The 23,189-nt window shown below is 35.2% G+C and overlaps 1 protein-coding gene across 2 annotated transcripts; it reads left to right on the forward strand.

Moving 5' to 3' along the window:
- Positions 1-507: 507 nt before the first annotated feature.
- ZNF143 (zinc finger protein 143) lies at positions 508-20,523 on the forward strand. 2 transcript variants are annotated; one of them, XM_026034753.1, is made up of 16 exons: positions 508-545; positions 657-787; positions 1,555-1,647; positions 2,200-2,283; positions 2,486-2,566; positions 3,652-3,848; positions 5,657-5,731; positions 7,744-7,863; positions 9,086-9,161; positions 11,069-11,194; positions 14,239-14,418; positions 15,629-15,856; positions 17,058-17,206; positions 17,441-17,602; positions 18,480-18,626; positions 19,778-20,523. In XM_026034753.1, the coding sequence occupies exons 2-16, from the start codon at positions 664-666 to the stop codon at positions 19,859-19,861; spliced, it is 1,926 nt and encodes a 641-aa protein (XP_025890538.1). In that variant the 5' UTR covers positions 508-545; positions 657-663; the 3' UTR covers positions 19,862-20,523. The 2 variants fall into 2 exon arrangements, with proteins under 2 accessions (XP_025890538.1, XP_025890539.1); XM_026034754.1 differs by having other exon boundaries at positions 657-775.
- Positions 20,524-23,189: the final 2,666 nt, after the last annotated feature.

Consider the following 23,189-nt stretch of genomic DNA (forward strand, 5'->3'; position numbering starts at 1 on the left):
CCATGTGACTTTTTTCTTACTTTATATCCACATATTTCTGTATATAATTTTAACCGAAGGGCTGGCAGAACTCAGTGACTCATTTTTTTTATATCTGTGATGAAAGCCAACATCTGAGTTAGCAGAATGCAGTGTTTTATATTTCCTTTATAAACTCTTAATCCAGTAATACAACAACCAGCATCAATCTTTCAGATTCAGTAAACTTCTTAATATCTCATAGTAAAGCATTTCTGAGGGGAAAAAAAAATATTGAGTGGGCTAAGTTGTAACTTTCATTCCCCAATCACTTGTTTTTAGTACATTTTATCGTGAAGTACATTATTATTTTCTAATACCTGTGCTTTTATAGAACCCTTCCTGGGTTCATGTTTGACTGAATTCTAAACGTGGCTGATGCACTTAGAATGTAGCAACTGCTACCTGAAGTTCTTAAGAGCTTAGTCAGTTGAGGTAATAATAAATGACATGTCAAATAACTTTTTTTCCCTTTGAACTCCTTTCTAGAAAAATCACTTACTCGTTGCATCATCTTTATGAATAAGGTAACATAAAATATCTGTAATAGTAACATAGAAATATAATTAAACTTGGATTGTCTTTAGTTCTAGTACTATATTTGAATTGTTTGTTTATGTTTTGTGAATACTTTCTAGGTAGACGATGTTATTAGCTCAGATAAATCGAGACTCTCAGGGAATGACTGAATTTTCCGGAGGAGGAATGGAGGCCCAGCATGTGACACTCTGCTTAACGGAAGCCGTAGCTGTGCAAGGTGAACATTCAGGTTAAAATCTCTGCATCATTTTGTGTCTTCTGTTTGGAATTCAGCTAAATCTCTCAAAATGCATGTATTCTAAATGAAGAATCTAGCACAAATCAGCACATTATTCTTAGTTACCTGAGATTAAGTTAATTAATTTAATTTGGGAACTAAATGATCTTTTAATTAAAATAATAGAGCACAAATGTGTCAAAATAGGAGCTATAAGATTAACTTTATTTCAGTGTAGCTTTACTATTTTATGCTTTTCAACTTCAGTTTTTTAACTAAGTAGGTATTAAACTAGTTGAGCTTTCACATAAGTTGGTAATTTAGGATTCATTTAAATTTTTATGTTTTCAGATACTTCATATATGATTTTAAATGATAAAACATTTTTCCAAATTCTTTATTTTGTTGTAAATACTTCTGTATTTATTAATGAAATGCATAAACGAAATCACTGATAAAAGTATATATCAAGATTTCACTTTTCAAGCTCATGACCTAATTAATGTTTGTCCTAAAACCTCAGTTTTCTAGTTATTTAATGTCATTCTCACTGTTTTCCTAGGGAAAATAACATTTTAGATGTCTATTTATAACCTTTAACAAGTGACCCTAGTGTATTTTAAAGATTGAAAAGCCTGAAAGCAAGTAAGAGTTATTACTTAGCACTATTTCTAAAATTATTATATTTTAAGGAGATGTCATATTTTTTGGAGGTTTTTAAATTGTGATTTTTATGGTCAGATGCTGATAATAGTATCTATGAACTTTTTTCTTACTAGATGGTGACAACTTGGAAAACATGGAAGGTGTGAGTTTGCAAGCAGTTACCCTTGCTGATGGCTCCACTGCTTACATACAGCACAATTCTAAAGGTATGTAAATGATTAAAGGTTGATTTGTCTAAACACTGTATTCCCCTCTTTTAACCACCTCTTTGGACTGTAAGCCCTTAAAGGCAGGAAAGAACTGTTTCTCCTGTTGGAAGCTTATGAAGCTCCAATTCCTGCTGGGATTATAAAGTAACACTGTAAAATAAATATTTATTCCTGCTCCCAATAGGAGATAGGTATCAAATGCAGAACATAAGTCAACTCAAATGAGATGGCCTTTGCGTTTCAAACCAAACGTTCTGCATGTGGGATAGCACACAGGGTTTGGGTTTTTTTTCATTTGAGGTATATTTACTTCAACCATCAGAGCTTTCACTTTTTTTTTTTTTTTTTTTTTTTGGTCTCAGAATTTTAAAACTTGTGTGTTATAGTCATACTGTGCTTAGTCTTCCCCAAACTTTATTTCTCTATGATATTTTACTGACATTTTAAACCAGGTGTTTTGACCTATTTGTTTAAAGTGTCATGTGTTATACAGAGTATTTTTAAGGAACAGTATTTTTAAGGAACCTAATGCATCATTATGCATTTCAGACGGTAAATTAATGGATGGCCAAGTGATTCAACTAGAAGATGGTTCTGCTGCCTATGTTCAACATGTACCCATGCCTAAAAGTAGTAAGTGTAATAATACAAGAAGCATATTTTTAAGTACTGTATTATTGATAAATATTTATATTATCTAATAATCATTAGTAGTTTAGTTTCCTATTTTAATGCATATAATCTTGAACAGAATTAAAAATTTGGTATTCAGTCTTTCTATCAAGTGGCTTTTTCAAACTGTTTTTGAAGTGCTGCAATTCTTTTGTCTGAACAGGAGACAGCCTACGTTTGGAAGATGGACAAGCAGTTCAGTTGGAAGATGGAACTACAGCATTTATTCATCACACTTCCAAAGGTAAATGTTTTTGAAGTGTGTCTTGTTACTCTAGTTTAACAGAAATTCAGCAATAGAAAACATGATACTGTATTTAGACTATGACATCATTTAAGATCATTCTACTTGTAGCTTACTTGTTACTTTGTGACATCTGGAAATTATTAAAATGAGACTGGTTCAGTTCTTTGTTTGGGCCTTATGTAGCAGTTATGAACAGAAAATAAGACAGCATACTTTACTGATCTCATTAAAGTAAGAAGATATGTTGGTAATAGAAATGTAAAACCCTATATGGATTTCAGTAATGACTGCATGTGAAAATGAGAAGAGAAAGCGGATGAGAAAAAAAAAATTTCTTGAAGTGAAGGAGGTAGAAATTCAGTTAAATTTTAAAGATCTTGTTATTGTTGGTTTTGCCATTAAGTGGTAATGCAGGAAATGTCACAGATAACATTCCAAAATGCAAACGTATTTATTTTAAATGAAAAGGTACATTTCTGCAGAAGCTGATGACACTAGTCTTGGAAATAGGCCCACTTCCCCTTGAAAAGTGAAAAGTAAATATTTAAAGTTTGTTTAAATTAGTATGATGAGAATTATGTTGGACAAGTGGCAGTTCAAAGAAGTATAATGATTTTTTAAGAATTTCCTTCTTAAAAGTCATCTCATATTTTATGTGTTTCTTTTGCATATGTTGGTGTCACTTGCATGGCTCTGTTCTTAAAATGGTTAAGATATGAACTTTGATGCATATGTTATATTCTTTACATTTTATTGTGAGTGAATAGCAAATTGAAAGTCTGTTTGTTTATGTGGTTTCCTTTGCAACTAAGCAGTGGTTTCCTTGTATGTAAGCAGACCAGTATGTTTGGTAAGTAATGTAAAATAGTTTTTGCACTTTTATAAGTGTACAGAAGTAAAAGCTGTGGGAAGAGCTGTTTTGAAAAAAGTAACCTCTGCTCTTGATAGTGATCTTTGAAGTAGTTATACTTCTCAGAGACCATTTCCCAAACAGTTGTTTCTTGTTTTACATCTTTAATTGTAAGACATGCAGGCACCGCTTTTCCTTTCCTTTTGTAACATTTTGTAATATTATTTCCTAGACAGCTATGACCAGAGTGCATTGCAAGCAGTCCAGCTGGAAGATGGCACTACCGCCTACATACACCATACAGTGCAGATGCCACAGTCAGATACCATCCTAGCTATCCAGGCCGACGGCACGGTGGCAGGTCTTCACACAGGGGACGCTGCCATCGATCCAGATACCATCAGTGCTTTGGAGCAATATGCAGCCAAGGTAGCCACAAAGACCTTTTATCTATCCATGAGATTTTAATGTAGCACCGTGAGAGAGATTGGCAGCAAGAGTCAGCAATAAAATTACGAGAGTATTCAGAGCTCTTAAGAGAGAGGCCTCTGAGTTGTTTTGACAGTGCCTCATTGTCATGAGCAGCTCCAGTGTGTAGTGTTGCATAAAAGGAACAAGGAATGGAACACTGGAAGAAGAGATCTTGGATTAACTTGGAAAGTGATTTAGAAAAGTAAATTACTTTCTCTAAAAGTTTTTTTTTTTTTTTCTTTCATTGAGATGACTAGGGCCCATAGTATTTGGCAAGGACTACATATGATGCAATGTAATTTAAATGATTAATCGGGTATTGAGTTTGGAAAAAGAATTCCTTGATGCGTGCTTTGAATAATAAAAGTGTAGTGTGAAGCTCAAAATTCATGCAGTCCACTAATGAACTTCAGGAGTTACAAGGTTCTTCTCACATTAAAGTTTATGCTTTAAGGACAACTGTAAATCATGATGTAACTATAATAATAAACAGTGCAATTTTCATGGCTTTTTAGTTTTCCAGTGTCCCACTTCCTGGATAATTATAAATGCTCTGGAAAAGAGCAGAATTAGTCTTCTACTGTCACTCAAAACTGTCAAATTTTGGTAGAAGGCCAGTTAGGAAAATTAAATGTTTGAAACACTGTTTTTTTTCCACTCTGCTTCTATTTGCTGTAAATGAGGAGATCCTAAGAGAACCAGTCAGAACTTATGCCTGTGGTAAGGTTTCAAAAAAGAAAGATTTCAAGATTCAAAAAAATTGAAAAGGGAATTCAAGCATAGCTGAGCTGCAGTGGCAAACTTTTATAAAATCCCCATCTGTTCTTTTGTTTTGGTTTAAAGCAATTGTAACTCGTAACTCTTTTTTAGTAGAAGGAGCTATATTAATCTTAATTGGTTGTAAGAATAAGGTTTTCTTTTAAGAAGAGAAACAGACATATTTTGCATTTTGAGTACTGGAATATGTGTGTTTTCTATTGCCCCTTCTGCCTTAGGCATAGAAATTGAAAAGCAGATCAGATTTAACTAGAGTCCTCTTAATTTGGGACTAAGGCAATGCGACCATCCTCCCAAAGTAACAAGAGGAAAAAGATTACTACTCCCAGTTGAACAAGTCGGAGGATATATAATGAAACTGTGAAAATGTTGCACCACCTACATCTCTTTCATTAGCTGTTTCCTACATCATCCCAGCTGCTGAAAAAGTACAGCTCCTGGGATGTGTGTGTATATTTGTGTGGGCATTGCATGCACGTGCAGTTTGGATCATTGGTTTGCACTGTACACACATGCAGTTTGGATAATGAATTTGCAGGGGCATTCATGAACTTCTCATTTCATGTCATCAGTTCCTTACAGGTATTTTGATTCCAAAGGAGTTGTGCGGTTGAAAACAAATAAATTCTGCTCAGCAAAGAATGAAAGATATATCCCTTTACTAAAACCGAGATTTTTTTCTGTCTGAACTAAGTATTACAAATTTATTATAACACCTTTGCCCATCTACTGATTTAATGCATTTAGTCCTTGGAATCTTTTTTCTGTGTTTTAAGACAACTTGAGACGCTTATCTTCATAACTGTTATATAATGCAGCTGATGAAAGTGGTGACTTGCAAGTTAATGCACTATACAGTAACAGTGTTTCAAGAGGGAGCTAGAGAGCTGTGGAGCAGTAAGCCCTTAGGAACTGTCTGTAACTCTCTGCTTTTCAGATAAAAAATATGGCCTATAATTGTTTTTGCCTGTCTCAACTTCATTTTTCAGGTGTCTATTGATGGAAATGACAGTGTAAGTGGCACTGGAATGATAGGTGAAAATGAACAAGATAAAAAAATGCAGGTATGTAGCACAATACAAAATGATTAATTCCAATTTGTCTGTTTCTTCTGTTCTCTCTGTGCCCCACAACCTGCACAGTAGCAGTTCTGTTAAGCTATGAACTAGGGTCTACTGTTGCCCTTCAGGAATTTTTCACCTCAAAACTATGCAGCTAGGTTGTATTTTTCACTTTGTATTTTCACAGGATTTTAATAAGGTCTCCAAATACTTTTTGTTTTATATTCTTTTTCTTTTCTCTTGAAAGATAAGTAAAATGTAATGTTGAATTTACCAGATTCTCAGGCCAGGTCTTTCACCTATATATTTCATCAATGAGAGGTTAAGTAACCCAACAGTTCTCTTCCAGAGGGTGAACCAAATTTCCCTAATCCTTAAACCACATGTAACACTGGATCAAAAATGATGAAAAATAATAAGACCCTTTTAAATAAAATGGCTTGCAACTAATATCAAGTTACATATTGATTTCAACCTCAGCCATGCACAAATTAAAGTAAATATAGAGGTAGCTTAATCTTTTGCATATATGCCAACCCGTATGCCATATGGAAATGTGCCAAGCTTAAGCAGCATTGTATTTCAAACGGAAAATGATCTAATATTTCAAAAGATATTGAGGCTTCATCTCAAATTCATACCCCATAAGGTGACTTCAGTTGGCCAATCAAAATTTAAGTGTCCCAAACTATCAGTAATTTTAACCATGTTAAAAATCTTAACTATGATTATATCTTAATGCAAGTAGCTATCTATGTTTAGCTGCTTTTGAGATAATATATTATTTGAGATAAAATAATCTTATGTTTAGGAGTAAACTAAATTTTTTTTAAGTCTTCAGTAACACAAGAACGGAACAGATGTCAGGCCACAGAGTAATCATTCAAACCTCTTGCATATGGTTAGCTTTCACACTAAGGAAAAAACAGAAAAGCTCTTTGTGAATCGTAGTGTGATACGTATGCGCGAGGACAGAAGAATATGTGTGACCAAATGGATATGCTATGCTATTTCCTTTCAAGCCTGTGGTACCCATCTGTTCATAATAAGAACAGAATCATACAACTAATGTTTTTATGTACACTGCACAATATAAAAATCTTGTTTGAGATCCCTGCATCCTTTGTTGTTCATCTGCGGTGTTAACTCTCTGAACTAAATGGGGATGTATTTGTGATTTCTTTTACAATTATTTTTTGTTTAATCCATTTAGAACTATTTGAAGGGCACAATTCCTCTGGAGAAGTTTCACATTATAACACAGTTTTATTTGCTGCATTCTTTGGTTTTAGTATCTAACATCTGAAAGTTTTAATTTCTTCAGACAGCATTATCTTCTAAAATAGTAATACTACATCTGTCCTTGTTGAATGGTAACACTAACTGAATTCTTAATAATCTTCAACTCACATGAACTAATGAATACTTCTGCAGATAGTTGCTTGAACAAACAAATGCTCAGGATTTCCAAATGATTTTTTTCATGAGTGTTCTACTTGTTTTTAGGTTATTTCTTTTCCTCTTTGTAGCCATCAATATTGGTAAAATATTTCTGGTTATTTCCTTACATATATTAGAAATAACATTGATTACAGAAATGTTTTAATTTTCTTTTAAACTTTACAATACTTCAGCCTTATAGCAGATCTTAGCTACATAAATATTTTTATATATTGAAACAGCAAAAAGATACCGATGGATTTACTGACAGGAAAGTCAAATCCAAAAATGATTTAGTAGTGCAGGTGTTTAACCAAGAGTGCGCTACCAGTCGTGCATTTTCTCCATGTATCTTTTAGCTATTAAAGTGACTTCTCTAATGAATGGTGAATGTTGTTGTGGATTAAACAGTAATATTAGTAATGGATTTCATGAGTTATATTTTTCCCTGTGGTTCAGGAGAAAGTTGTACATTTAAGTGGACTTGCTTATTCAGCTTTGCATGTTTAGTCCTTGCATCTTAGAGTTTTCTGATCAGTTGTATTGTTCTTTTTTATGTATTTTTTAAAACTTAGATTGTCTTGCAAGGACACGGAACAAGAGTGACTGCAAAAGCTCAGCAGAGTGGAGAGAAAGCTTTTCGCTGCGAATATGATGGCTGTGGAAAACTGTATACAACAGCTCACCATCTTAAGGTAGCAATGTGTAAAATGAACATTGGTGCTGTGCAGACACACTTTTTATTTGCTTAGAAGGTTTTTGTTTATTTGTTTGTTTTATGAAGTAATGATTAAAAAGTTATCGAAATGGACCAAAAGACAATCATAATGTTGATATTTTGTAAATACTTATTGGGCTGATCTTCCAGCAGTTGATTGTCTCAGATGTTCAGATTTTGCTTAGTGTTCTGAGAAGCGGCTGGTTTTGAAAACTAGTCATCAAATAGACTGACTCCCTGACTAAGCAAAATACTCTTTTTTGCCTGTCAATGTTACATAAAACGCATGAGCTATGACTTAAGTGATGAGGAGAAAATGTTGGCGCTCCATGTTATTCATTTGGCTGTCAAAGCAGGACAGAAGCAGATACGTGACCATTTTCTTCTGCTTATACATTAACAGTGTGCAAGAGATCTGTTGTTGAAATAGCTGCCAACAGCATTACCACAGAAATTCAGAAATTTGCTGTTCACTTTTGATTCACTGTAACTCGCGTTTTTCTAAGATCCAGCAAAAATTAAATTTTTTTGAAAGATTTTATCACCAGAACACAAAGTTTAGTTCTTCAAACTAATTCAAGATTCAGAGTGAAAACCTGGAACATCTTATCTTTACAGCTGTGAACTTGCAATGCTCTTCTTAAGTCAGTAAACAAATTATCAGAACAGTAAAGGTGTAGAGCAGTCCACATGTCAGTTTAGGCAGAACTAATCACTTGTCAGTGAGTTAAACTCCTTGCCGTGGCTCTTTGCTTCAGACAAGACAGCCTGCAGTCAGTAACTGACTCTGTATGGATTATACATTGAAATGGGGTGCTTGCTGGGCAGCACACCTGTGCATTCTTTCATGCAGTGCAAGAGCATCATTAGAGGGCTCACTGGAGGCAAAAATCAGTGGCATATGTGCATGCTGTCTTTAATGTTGCTTGGTAGCTCCTCTGCATGTATTTATAAGATTTTTTTAAAAAAAAACTGACTTGAAAGCATTAGATTAGACCTTCAAAAGTGTCATTTTTAGTGTTAAGGAAAATGCTGTTAACCTATTCCATTAATTTTTATCACCAATTTAAAAAGAAGATGTTTTTGAATATGAATCTTAGAAAAAGAAACAAAACATATTGTTTCCGAGAATGAGGTTTCTGTGTTGACCGAATCGGATAAAACATTTCATTGAACCAGAATATTGAATGTCTTGGTAGGTGCACGAAAGGTCACACACAGGAGATCGACCGTATCAGTGTGAACATCCAGGTTGTGGTAAAGCATTTGCAACAGGTAATGTTTTGTACACTAGTTAGTATTTTTCTTTATAAAAGAAAAGTTTTTATTATAGCCTTTTTTTTAACTGCTAAGTAAACAACTTGTTCCTGAATGAGATCTGTTTATGAAAACTGGGGAAAAAAAAATCAACATTTCAGATAATTCAGCATATAAAAAAGACAAAGGATTTACAGAATAGTTACTGGAAGAAAAACAGGTGAAACACTTTTTTTCTTTACTTTTCACCTGCTATGCTACCATCAGTTTAAAGAAACAGCTTTTTGTTTTTTTGTTTGTTTTTTTTCTAACATGAAACTAATAAGTTAAATGAGGTGATAATAAGAAACTTAATTGGGGATAAATATCTGATTTTCTGGTCCAATGTTGAAAAGATTATTTATGGGAAATACTCTGAGTGTTCTTCATCAAAACTGTATAAAAGAGTGACTTTTTCATGAAGTATACTCTATAGCTAATACAAACTACTCCATTCATGTATACTATCAGCCTTTCATTTGATCATGTAAAAGGCAATCATGAGTAATAAAATATGGAAGATGATGAAAGGGGAAAGGTTGTTTCAAATTGATTCTTTTGCCTTTTATGCAAGTTAGTATGATGCTTAGAAGTGAAAGGCTATAGGATTTTTTTAAACCTTAGAAAGCAAAAAAAGATATTTCTAAAAGAACTCCATATGATTTATTATATTTAATACTGCTTTTTTAACCACACCAACAACAGAAATGGTGATGAGAAAGGTCAAAAGGGAAGCAAACACACTTAAAGGATTATGAACCTGTTTAATTGCATGGTGTTCGTAAAGAGATTCAGAACTACATAATGAAATAACCTCTCCCTTTGCAACAGACTGGTGCATGGCTATAATCACCTTTCTGTCTATTAGTATCATATGTTCGAGCAGAACTGTTGTGCCACTTGAAATCGTCAGTCAAGTGCAATCTGTTGACCAAGTACATTCTAAGTACTGAATATTTTTGGGTTAAATAGCTGGGTTAGATCATGAAACTGAGTGTTTATTAAAACTTTGTTTTAAATGTAAGAACAAACATGCATCTTGTTAGGCAACCATCATATTTTTAATAACTAAACAAAATAGGAATTTCTGCTGCTGTAGGGCTGTTTTGAGAAATTAAAACAGATGTTATCTTCTTCCATACTGACTTTATCTTGTAGAAATATATAATCACTTACATGCCCAGGATTCAGATTCCTCCTCTTAAATGGATGTTCTGGGGTTCTTTGGTCATGATCTTTTCAGGAAAGTAGGGAACGAAAGATTTTGATAAAATAGTCTCGGTAAAATAATTTACAGAGTTCTTAGCCTGTTGAGACTGGTGATATTTTTGATGGTGATGAGTTTCTGAAAGTAATTTTAAAAGGAAAGACTGTTCATGAGTGCCTGGTGGCACAGATATATGCAGTGATGTTGTCAATATTGTTTAGAAAAATTAGAATAGACACAGGGCCTTGGAAGTAGTAGAGCTCTTGCTGCTGAGTGATTCGTGGTATTGATTGTTCTCTGAGTTAATACTTAAATGATTAAAAATTAAAAAAATATTTTGATGATAGTAGTGGTAAGAGACCCAAAAAATAGTGCATGCAAAAACACAGATTCCTCAGAAGACTGAATATTTGCCTGCATGTTATAATCATTACAATGTATCCCTTTGAGGGAAAGACAAAGCATTATGGAAGTGCACTTTCTTCAGAATTAAATGAAGAAATACTTTCCAAAGTTCGTTGTGTGCTCAGTGTGGTGCAATGAAAAGCATGAGAAGAGTAGAATAAAAATTGTACTTATCAGGGAGTTTTCTGATTGGAATGGTGAGCATAGCTTTTGATCATGATGGTTTCTGAATATCTTATTTTTTTATGTATGCTGGATCCTTTCTGATCTTTAGGCTATGGACTAAAAAGTCATGTCCGAACACACACTGGTGAAAAGCCTTATCGGTGCACAGAAGAAAATTGCACCAAATCATTCAAGACTTCAGGAGACTTGCAGAAACACATCCGAACCCACACAGGTACTATTATCATCTCCATTTTGTGGCTGTTATTTTTTGGTTAGAATTAGGTGGATATTTTTTCTCTTTGATCATTTTATGACTTTATGCGTATGAAATCAGTCTATGTATATTCTCTTTCTGAAGCCCAGTGAGCTCAACAGCATTTCAGCATGGTAAGCATTTACTGCAAACACAGCATGCAGCATTTCTTGGAAAAGTGCTTAAGCATTCACACTGCCATTACAAATACACTAACTTGGAGCAATGTGTGTAACCCCTGCACTTTCACTGAGTCACTTGAGGCCCTTACAGTTTCTTTAGTTCTAGTAGGAACTTTTCTTCAGTAATGCAGCTCACCTTTTAGAAATTCCATTAATATGTTTAAGTTTTGGTGTTCTCAGATAACTTGCATGCTGGTTTTAAGAAGGTTGATAGTTTTCATGTTGTTATTACCCTGATTTTCCTTGTCTTCTGACAGCAGCAGAATAAAAAAAAATAATGCAAAAAGAGCCATATAGATGTACAGAATGTACATGTATGGAAAAGAAAATTTTACCTTTTGTCTAATTAAATTCACTTGAAAACCGAAACAGAAATGAATTCTGGATAGCATATCCTGCACTCCACAAAGCTCTGTCAGTGTGCACATACATGTGCAAACACACTTGTGCAATGTGTCCTTTGCCCATGAGATCTGAAAACACACGCAAAGCTCATAATAAGAAGAATAGCCTCTTACACCTATTAACCTATGTGATTTCATTAATTATATTAACTCACCTTCTAGAACACTTGCAAGTTTCTCCATTTATATCTTTGAATTTTTGACATTAAAAAGAGAAAAAGAATTAAATTGTCTTTTCTCAGATTTGGAAGAATAAAAAGAATGCAAATAAAAGCTGCTCATGACATTAAAATAACTTTGCTTTCCTTGACTTCCATATTTAAAGACAGTCTGTTGCCATCAGTGCTATGTTGATGTCAAATGGATGTAAGGATGAGGACATGAAAGTATCGTGTATTTTTTTTCTTCCGAAACTGTCTGAAGTTGTTGTGTGGTATGGTCAAATCCAAACACTAAACTGAAACATTTCTATAGTATAGAGAACAGACTGATTATTTGCAGACAGACTTTTTTTGTCTTTATGATCGTAGTTTACATGGAGATTTAATATATGTTATTCTACTTTAGCTGCTGAGATGTGACTTAAGCCCGCTTTAGTCACCATTCACTCCTTCAAACAGTATTAGTGAAACATGGCATCCCGGTAATCTGTCGATCAGAGTACAGGGATTTCTTCAAGCTACAGATTTAACAACAGTTTCATCAGACCAAAGAATGAGAGAGAAATTGCACGAAGTCATGCCTGTGGCTGGCGGGAGCAGTGTACACTTGGGTGCTGTGCAGGCTACAGCAGCCCAGCCCATGGAGATGAAAGAGTCTGGGCTCTCTCCACTCTCTGCCTTGGCCTTGGAGCCTTTTCATTCCTTTATCATGTAGAGCAGCGTTAGCATTCCTGGATTTTTTGCCCATTTGATCCCAGAGTGATTTTCCCATTATTTTTGCTAGCAGTCCAGCCTCACTTTCTGCTGCCGTTAAGTGCTTGCATCAGGTTCTTGCATGGCATCTCCAGACGCATCTATGCGTCATCTTCTGATGCATCCAAGTGGCAGAAAAGCCCTTTCTGCACAGGAAGTCCTGCTGGTGGCAGAGTCCATCTTCAGACACTGGTGCTGCAGCCGAGCTGGGGTAGAGCCTCAAAGTGCTTTGATTTGCTTTGCATTTCTCCTGCCACGAACTGCAGCCACCTGGAAATGGGTCACTCTCCTGTGAGGTGCCTTAGAAAGAGGAGCCGAGGTGGCCAGACCCGCCGGGCGACATTCCTGCAGCCCTCCCTTGGGAATGACCCAGCCCCATTGGAGCCTGCAGGGAAGGGCTGCTCCTGTGCAGGGTGGACTGCTCGCCCTGGCTCCTTTCCTGTGTAATCCGAGGTCCTGTGTTGAGGCAGGGATTAAGGGAGCCGTGGCAACACAACACTGCGGCGTGCACACTTAAACACACGCACAGCCTTGGCAGGCAACTGCAGACCTTCCCTAAGAGCTGCCTTAGGGAGTGAATTACAATTTCCTCTGCCAAGGGGCTAACTGCTTTGGAGTTTTGTGGTATTAATGTCTCTACCAGGACTTTTATGTTTCTGTGCTTTAAATACTTAATGTTGTGCTTGTAGTGATGATCTGCCCTCTCTGCTCTCTTCCTCTTGGTAAACAGCACAGTGAGTGGATGGAGTTTAGCTCTGCCAAGGGTGAAGCTGCCATGGGCAGCAGGTCGGCTGGGGCTTCAGCCTTAGCCCCCTGCACTTGCCCTGGGTGGGGGATTCCATGGGGCTTGGTGGAGCTGAGGGGTGTAGGAGACAGGGCATTTCGTTATGCCATTCATAACAAAATTGGTTAATTTAGTTTTTCCAGTTGGTGGAAGAGCTGACATGTTTATATTACACAAGTAGCCTTCTTTAAAAAAAAAACTGTGTTTGTAATTGACTTGGTTTGGGGGTTTGAAATTTGAGTTTTGGACTGTATCTTAAAAAATTGGTTTTGTTCCTATTGGTTAAGTGCTTGTTACAATGATTTTTACTAATCTGCCTATAGTTTCATTATATGCTAAATCATGTTATGCTTTTTCATGTTATGAAGTGCAATTGATAAATGATATACTGTTTGTATATGTATATGAATTTGTGGGGAGTTAAGTGCATATTAAGAATATGGACTATGTGGAAGGTATTCCAAGCAACTGAGTCTGTTTTCTACATCATAAAATACTAATTATATGCATGATTATTTAGCTTACAGTCTTGTGATTTTCCTAAACTTTGCCAGATTGCGCTTAAAAAGTAGAGCAGTCTCTAGCAGTATGTTCACAGTATTTCTGAGGGAGACTGTCAAAGAAGTACATACCCTCCTTTAGGTTCCTGCATTCAGTCTAAGTGTAAGTAATAATTTTTGTGTTCTTTTGTAACTTCTGCATGTGTGCTTTTTCTTTCTTTTTCTTTTTTTTTCTCCAGGTGAAAGACCCTTTAAGTGTCCATTTGAAGGATGTGGCAGGTCATTTACAACATCTAATATCAGAAAGGTTCACATCAGGACACATACAGGCGAAAGACCTTATTACTGTACAGAGCCAGGATGCGGGAGAGCTTTTGCCAGTGCAACTAATTATAAGAATCATGTGAGGATACACACAGGTACATGAGTTATGTGTGGTAGTATTTTGAAGGGCGGTGTGCTGTGTCATTCTCCTTTCGTTGCACTGTAACTGGGCAGGAGGCAGTTGTTTGTATCCTGGCTCAGTGCTTTCATTTGGACCTCGTGTTTCTTCCACTGACTGCAGCTAAGCAGTTAGTTTCTGCACCTTAGCTCCCAAGGCAGAATGACTTTGGTTTCGATCCAAAGTTCTTTAAATGCAGGTCAAAACCTTGTCTTCAGTTGACATTGAGCTAAATCCTTAGTATGGTTTGAGGGCTTGCCTCTGTTGTGAGTTGTAAAGTACAGGCCTGAACTGGAATTTGGCTTGCCTTTGTGAGTCACTCTTTCATTACTGTTTTATTTTCCTTGCTGCTGAAGTGGGGGGTCAAAACCTGATTTTGAGGAAGTAGACATGAAAACAATTACCCAGTTTGACTGGCAGGAAGAGTCATCTGTACAAATAGAAAGTTATAAAATATGAAAGTTAGTGACAGCCATCATCTTGATAGCCTTACATGCTTTATGTATGCTTTGTGTATGGAAGCACGTGCAAGTATAACGGAGATAAGTTTTATATCTCCATTTTATAATACAGTTTACAATGTAATTTTTACATTTATTTCATTGATTTCAATTGCCATTTTTTTTTATTATTTATATTTATATTTATATTTGACAATAATTGTTTAAACATGCTTCCTGTAGATTTCTTTGGAGCGTAAAATCTCAAAAGTAAGTGAAATGCTGCTTGTGTAACAACATAGATGATAACTGAGGGAAAATATGGGGCTTCTGAGAACAGAAGGGACAAAGTTGACAATACTTTGGCAAACTGGTGTTAAGGTTGACCTCCCAGGAGGCCAGAATACTATGGCATTCAAGGAAGCAGTTTGCATCTGCTTTCATCTTTAGTGTTGGTTTCTAAAGATTCTGTAAATTGTAGCTTTCAGATTAGTGTTCTCTCTTCATATGAAGGCTGTTTTTAGAGGGATTGACAGGGAGAGAAGGTAGCCCAACTTTTAATGGCAGTAGTTTTTAAAAGAGACATCAAGATGCTGCGCTGGTACTTGGTGAACTCTGCTATTGCCACTGAAGTTGGAGTCTGGTTGGTAATTAAGGTGTGTCACTAAATTCCTACCAATTTGTTGACAGTTTTCTTATGTGCATCCTAGATAAAGTTGTTTTTATGCCTTTTGTTTTTTCCTATAGGGGAGAAGCCCTACGTCTGTACAGTTCCTGGTTGTGATAAACGTTTTACAGAATATTCCAGTTTATACAAGCACCATGTTGTACATACTCATTCCAAACCATATAACTGTAATCACTGTGGAAAAACATACAAGCAGATTTCCACACTGGCTATGCACAAGCGAACAGCACACAATGACACAGAGCCCATCGAAGAAGAACCAGAGGCCTTTTTTGAGCCACCTCCAGGTTAGAGTTTGTAGGTTTTGAATCTCTTGTTATAACAGTAAAAATGAGTTGGTTAATATTTTAGTGTTCATCATAACCACAGAAATGAAAAGCACAGATAAAGATCTAGATTACTTATTAAAGTTATTTAATTTTTTAGTATGATAGGTAACCTGTAAACTGAAACTGAGTGAGTAATTGAGCAGATCATAAACTCAGTTTATAGCATGCTGAGGATACAATAGAAATTCAAATTGCAGTCCCAGCAAACCTGCTATAAACAGATTGGCTGTAAATATGAATGTGGGAAGGACTCTGCAAGAGTCTGATATGTTTATATTTGCAATATAGTGGGTTATTCTGAGTGGATTTTCTGAGGCTATGTGTAATACCATACTTGGTGGCAATCTGATACTGAGCTATTTTGCTCTAAAGTTGATAACTCCCATAGACTGTTGTAGAGGCAATTAAGAAGATATGTTCATGTGTTGTAGTGATCTTTAGAAAATATTTTTCATGGTATCATGGTTACTGAGTTCTGTGTTCATAAAAGATCACACTGAATAATATATAGTGAGAGAAGAAATGTAACTTGCAAAAATCTGTTATTTTATATCTGGTTGAGGATAGGAAAAACATATGTAAACTGCATTGGTCCGAAAAGTAGTTTTACTGCAGATAGTTGGGAAACTGCACTACATGCCTTTTAAGCAAAAAATGCTATATTCTGATACTACCTTTTAAGGTAGTGTTAAGATTTACATTTGCTGAGGTTAAACATTTATTAAAGCAAATGTACTTAAATCTTCACACAAAGACATCACTGTATTCTTCTGTATGTTTGTTAATGAATAACTCTTTTAATAAGCTGCCAGTTGTGCTTGCAAGAAGTCTGTAGAATGAAGAAGTTAACATTTAATGAAAACATCAACAATGTTTGCTACCATTTTGATGTTTGGTTATAAATGAAATACATTTTTTTAATATGTAACTTTTATATGTGTTAGAACTCATTGCTATACAATAATATCTCTGATTTCAAAAACAGTCATTTGGGACTTTCTGACTTGATTTTGGCATCTTTCCTTGCTTTATAGTTCTTTTTTTCCCCTGTGGTATCTGAAGCCTTCAAACCAGACTGCCACTTAATCCTTGTCATTTCGCTTCCCTGCCAGTATTTAGGGTATGCAAACTACGTTCTTGCTTTTGTTGTATCCCACAGGTCAAGGTGAAGATGTCCTCAAAGGCTCCCAGATCACCTACGTGACGGGTGTCGAGGGAGAAGATGTCATTTCCGCACAAGTTGCCACGGTCACTCAGTCAGGGTTAGGTCAACAAGTCGCGCTCATTTCCCAGGACGGAACCCAGCATGTAAGTCCCCGCCGGGCTGAGGAGCTGGCAGCAACGTGCCCAGGGCTGTGGTGGCTCCGCACAATTCCTAACGTCCGCCAAGATCCTTGATAAATAACACTCAGGTTTATGTTGGTTTTGGAGCTGGGTCAGGATAGGGTAGGATCAGGCTTCTTCTGAGATACCGAAATTAAACATATATTGTGTTATATGCAATTGAACACTTTCTAATTCAGCAATGATTTTGTGTTTCAGGTCAACATATCTCAGGCTGATATGCAGGCCATTGGCAATACAATCACCATGGTAACACAAGATGGCACCACTATCACAGTCCCTGCCCATGATGCTGTCATCTCTTCTGCAGGAACACATTCAGTAGCAATGGTTACTGCGGAAGGCACTGAAGGACAGCAGGTAAAATATTCTCCTGTGCATATATATAAAATGTCATTGTAAGATGGAATAAAATAGACACATAAGCAATTACAGGATTACTACTCACATATATATGTATATATATATATATACACACATATATATACATATACACATATCTATATATATATAAAAAAAATTAAGGCGGTTTCCCTTACTTAGCCATAATATTTTCCTCATAATAATATGATGTGTTCTTCTCCCCTGCTGAGAAGATCACAGTATTTCAGAATATTTTAGAAACGTTAAGAAGAATTTATTAGGTATCAGGCAAATATCTGTTTAGATATAAGCAAAATAAGACATGGAGACCCTAAGCATTTTTACCTAAGTCACACAACAAATGTATGGCAGAACTAAAAACAGTCCAGTATGATTTCTAGCTTTTTATCACTTAACATTTTGGGACTGACATTTCTTTGGCAGGGAGGAAATATTTGTATATTTTTCTTGAATTTTTGGTTTTCATATACAGCCACAGTAGTTAATTTTGTACTAGAAATATAGATATACAATTTTTAATCCCTCTTTTCATTCCAATGTTATAAAAATAAGCCTTGTGAAAGTTAAAATATTTATTAATCAGCATACTCTGTGTACATACATAATCACAGGTTTACAGAAACAGTTACAGAATTTCTGTGAACTTCTGAGGACATTTGTGTTTTGAGACTTAATAGATAACGTCAAAAACAAAGTAATGGTAACTTACTTAAAAAATGCTATGTTTTGCAGAATAACATTATTCTCATAAATAGTGGTAGCCTTGAAGTTAAGCTGAACTTTGAACTATGTATGAAGTCAGTAATGGTAACAGCTCTGTAACCCAGTTAATTCTCTTTCTTTGGTCTTGAAGGTTGCTATTGTGGCTCAGGACTTAGCAGCATTTCATAGTGCCTCGTCAGAAATGGGACATCAGCAGCATGGGCACCATTTAGTGACGACAGAAACCAGACCTGTTACATTGTTGGCTACATCCAACGGAACACAGATTGCAGTACAGGTAAGTCTTCTGCAATGTTTCTTATTTCCAAAAGTGGAAGCTACTAGTCATATGATAAAATGAATCTAATAAAACTGTCTTCCCTGATAAAACAGTCACGTAATCAAATCATCTTACATTTTAAATATTCAAAACTTCAAAATTAAAGTAAAACTTCAAAAGAAAAAGTAAAAAAAAAGGGAGCAGAGGGTAAAATTTGAGGCCAAGTGAATCTTTCAGGAAGAATGACATATATATTCAGTGATGTGATACTTCAGAGTCACAGGTCTTCAGTGGAAAAGCACTTTCACTCATCCTTCAGCACTGCATATTAAGTTGCTGAAGAATACCAAACACCCAAGGTGAACACTTAAAGGTAAATTGCTATGGATTTATCAATATAGATAAAACAACTCACCTAGCAAACTGCATTTATGCAATTTAAAGCCTGAAATAACAGTGAAAAATTGAAATGTATGCAGTTATGCAGAAAGATTAAAAGAAAAAAAAAATCTCTGGAAAATCATCTTTTGTTTATCTATGTAACCAATATAGTGCAAACAGCATTTTCGATAAACGATTTCTCACGTTTTCTGAACACTGCATTGAAAGGGTAATTTCTGAGTATGAAAGGTAAGTTTAATTTGAATTGGGCTATTTTTGAGAAAGCTGGAAACCAAGCATAAATTAAGAAAAGAACTGAAAATAAAACTAGAACAAGTATTTTTGTGAATAGTATTTTTAGAGGGAAGAAAGTCAGTTTTGACTGGAAGCCTGAGGGAAACTTTACTCAAGTAACACATAATTTAGCTATGTTTATATACTACTTTTGTTATATGTTATATTGGTAGGTAAGTAGAAGCTTTTGCAAATTTTGTATCTGGAAGATACAGTATTTTAATAATACTAATACTAATATCATGTATTTAAATTGAATTAAAATCCTTTCTGAAGAAAATGTGTTTTTAGAGGTATTGAAACTCAGTATATTCTGCTATCAGAGGATATCTTTCTTTTCATGCTGATTAGATAGATGTTATCTAATACTACTCAAAAAAGGCTTGACAATACTGATCACACCTGTATTATAATATTGATTGGCACCTAGGTCTTTAATTATGTCCTTTATCTTATGCAACCATTTGGATTATTTTTAAATGCATTTGTTTCAGCTTGGAGAACAACAGTCTTTGGAAGAAGCCATCAGAATAGCTTCCAGAATACAGCAGGGAGAAACACCAGGAATTGATGATTAACTTCTAACACTGCTACCAGAACAATAGATTTAAAGGTATTTTATTTTCAATCAACAAAGGTCCATGCCAGCAGCAATCCATAAAAACTTTGAAGTTCCCCGCTCATTGATACCGTGTACACATTTTATGCAAGAGCGAAGAACATTTTGTAACTTTTGTGTACATAACCCTTGGAATGGACTGACATCATCTACTTCCAACCGTTGTATATTCAGGAATATGGAATTAGGATTACATAGTAAATTTCCTTGTTACCTTTTCATCAGATTTCAGACTGGTCTACAAGCAAGTGAAAAGTAAATAGAAGAATTGGAAATAATTTTTATTGTCATGTACAAATAATGAAGGCATTGCTGAAGATTTCAAATTTAAAATGCTGTAACAAAAATGATCATTTCAGGAACCCTTACAAGTAATAAAGAAGACAAACCCTTTTAAATTGCTTTCCAGAAATGGAAAAGTCTTGGATTTCGAGCCTTCTGTAAATCTTCGTATTTTGATTTGTTTCGTACAAATTTGAATACTCTTTAGATTATCCACCCCATCTCATTCATTGTAAATACAGACTGTTAATGCTGGAAGTGCTAATTATATTATCTTTAAATTGGATTATGTACAAAAGAGAAACTTTGGTTGTTCACTATTAAAGGAAGTAAATCTAATGATTTCGTTTCTTTATATATTTTACTTCAACTGTTACCTTCAAATTATGATGCAATAAATATAACAATATTAGATTGTCTAGCTAGGAAAATATTGTCATGTGACGTACTGTTTAATTTTTTAATGAGAATGAAGTTTTTGTTTACAGCCTTGTATAAATTTTTCCAAAGTTTATTTATCTTAAGCTTAATTTTTTGGCCTATGAATTTTCATCATAATTCATTATAGTGTATTAACTGTTTAGTATTAATGGTTATTAATTTTAAGCATTCTAAAACACTACAGGAATGATTAACATAGTAATTAGTCGACTGATTTTAACAAAAAGGTAAACTATCTGTTATTAAAAGGAGTTTTTTTCAAACTGAGTTTGAAGGATAAGTACAACCACTAATAGTCTGGTTTTTAGTTGCAAGTACCTGCAGCTACAATTCATTATCTAGGATATGTTGATAATCAGTGCTTTTGAAAATTACAACCTAAGTTATTAAAAATGAGGGATTAATAATGATGATATAAGTACAGTGTTCTTTGCCTATCATCCTGTAAAGGAAAAAAAAGAAATGAAATATAGGTATGTCTAACACATACAGTAAAAGGTATCTTTTAAGCTTTTTAATACCAAAAAATGTCTTTACTCTTGTCTTGTTAGTAGGCTCGTCAAGCAAGTTAAAATTTTGGGCTTCATGTAAGATTCACTGATTGTTTTAGATGAGTGTCAAGAACACAAGTCTGGCCGCTTCTGAAACTGAAGCTTCATCTTTTACCATGTCAAGAGAAGAATAAAAAATCTTCTGGATGAAGTGCTTATCAAGTAAGCATTTGATAAGTAATGTGAGGTTCAGATATTACCATAAAAACAAAAGTTCATAGCTATGCATGTAGAGGTGTTTGACCCTCTAAAAGACCAACACTGAATAGTATTTAGCTGAGTCAGTGTAACTAACTATATCAAAATTGGTTATAGCCTTTTAAGTTTCCCATTCAGATAGCCAACGGAAAAAGGCAGTGAAAGTTGGGAGTAGGGTGTGATAGACATGAACAAAACAAAGACTGTTCTCTGGATCCACTGTAGGGTGGAAGTGTCTGCAGCTTAAGAACAGGACTGAGGCTGCTTACTCATTTAGGTGCTAGTTTTCCTAAAGTGGCTTAGGAAATACCTGACGTGCCACACAGATAAATATACTATGCAAGAAGGATTAATTGCCTGTCAACTAGATTAGTTTCTTAGCTCATTTTAGAAATTAAAGATGTGACATTTGGCATGAACTCTCAAACAGTTATTTTCCTTAAATTTCATTGCTAGCTATTTTTAGAAACGATGACTGGAAATGATTTAGCAAAGAAGTAACTTAAGTCCTTTTTCTTGTTTCACAAGAGTCTTTTCTGATCACTGTACAACATGTATATTCCTTCCCTATTCATATTTCAATTAGTTTGCTGCAAGGCATTCAAATGTCTCTGTTAGGGAAAAACTAACCTCATTTGAGTGATTTCTCTGGATTTTATCTTTTAAAACTCCCTAAGTCATGGGTTTTGCTTCCATATTGTTAGCTACCTCTATAAAGGAGAAGAAGTACTGAATAAGAAAGACCAACCTAGACTGCTCTGTGCAGAGGTGCTTACATATATTTTAGCAGTGAGGTTTGTATGCATTATAGACGATATTATTTTCATAGCTGAGAAAACAGTGTTATTTTTCTTTTTCCTCCCTGCTTCCATCCTGACAGGAACGGAAAGAACTTTTTCTGGTAAGAAAATACTGGTTGTTGGTATCAGGAGGTTCTGCGGTGAAGGTTACACAGAATTAAATGTTAGATAAGAAGACTGGCAAAGAGCATTTCAGGAGGAGGAAACATGCCAGAAAGGATCGAGTATTTGGTAGTAGAAACCTTTTGCCTTTCCTGATAGATTTTGCTCCTTTTTATTTAAAGTTCTGTCTCTAAGTGAGTATTTTGGCATAGTAGGGAAAGCAATTTATTTGTAAAAGAGGAATCTTATGAAGTAAAATAACTTACTGTATCACTCCCTCTTAGAAATTGGCTCCCACACCTTTACAGTATTCCCCACTTACAATTTTATTTTCTTTTCAAATTCCAGGCCTATATAAACTCCTCCCTTAAAGGAGTAAAAATAAAACATCTCTAGACTCAACTTCTCCTTTCTAAAAACAACTTTTCCCTTTTAAATGCTCTTACAGGTTTTTACTGCCTCCGGGCTTTGCTTTTACAGTAGCTTAGTGCCTGTCTTGATAGTAAAAAAAGGGAGGTAATTGTTCTAGTGCTCCCGGCTGATGACCTATTATGCCAGACATGGGGCACATAACAAAAGGGCAATTTTTACCTTAAAGAGCTAATGCCAAAGCACACATGAATAGGCTGAGAGACTGTGTTTTTATAGGAGAAAATCCGGAGGCCTCTGAACAAATTTTAAAAAGCCATAATCCCTGATGGCATAATTAATCTCAGCCACAAATCTGATACTGGAGATATTCAGGCACGGTGTGGGAGAAAAGGCCTGTGGTGTCTGCTTAGCGTACAACCGAGGGAGAGAGCTAACAGTGCAGATAAAATGTCTCGACTTGGAAGGCTGCTCTTCCTAAACTTTCAGCTCCTAACCCTCGATCATACTGCAGGGAAAACTTCGTTTTACTGGATTTGTGTGT

Source organism: Nothoprocta perdicaria, unplaced genomic scaffold, assembly GCF_003342845.1.
Source record: "Nothoprocta perdicaria isolate Ctin4 unplaced genomic scaffold, notPer1 scaffold_15, whole genome shotgun sequence".
NCBI classification, from domain to species: Eukaryota; Metazoa; Chordata; class Aves; order Tinamiformes; family Tinamidae; genus Nothoprocta; species Nothoprocta perdicaria.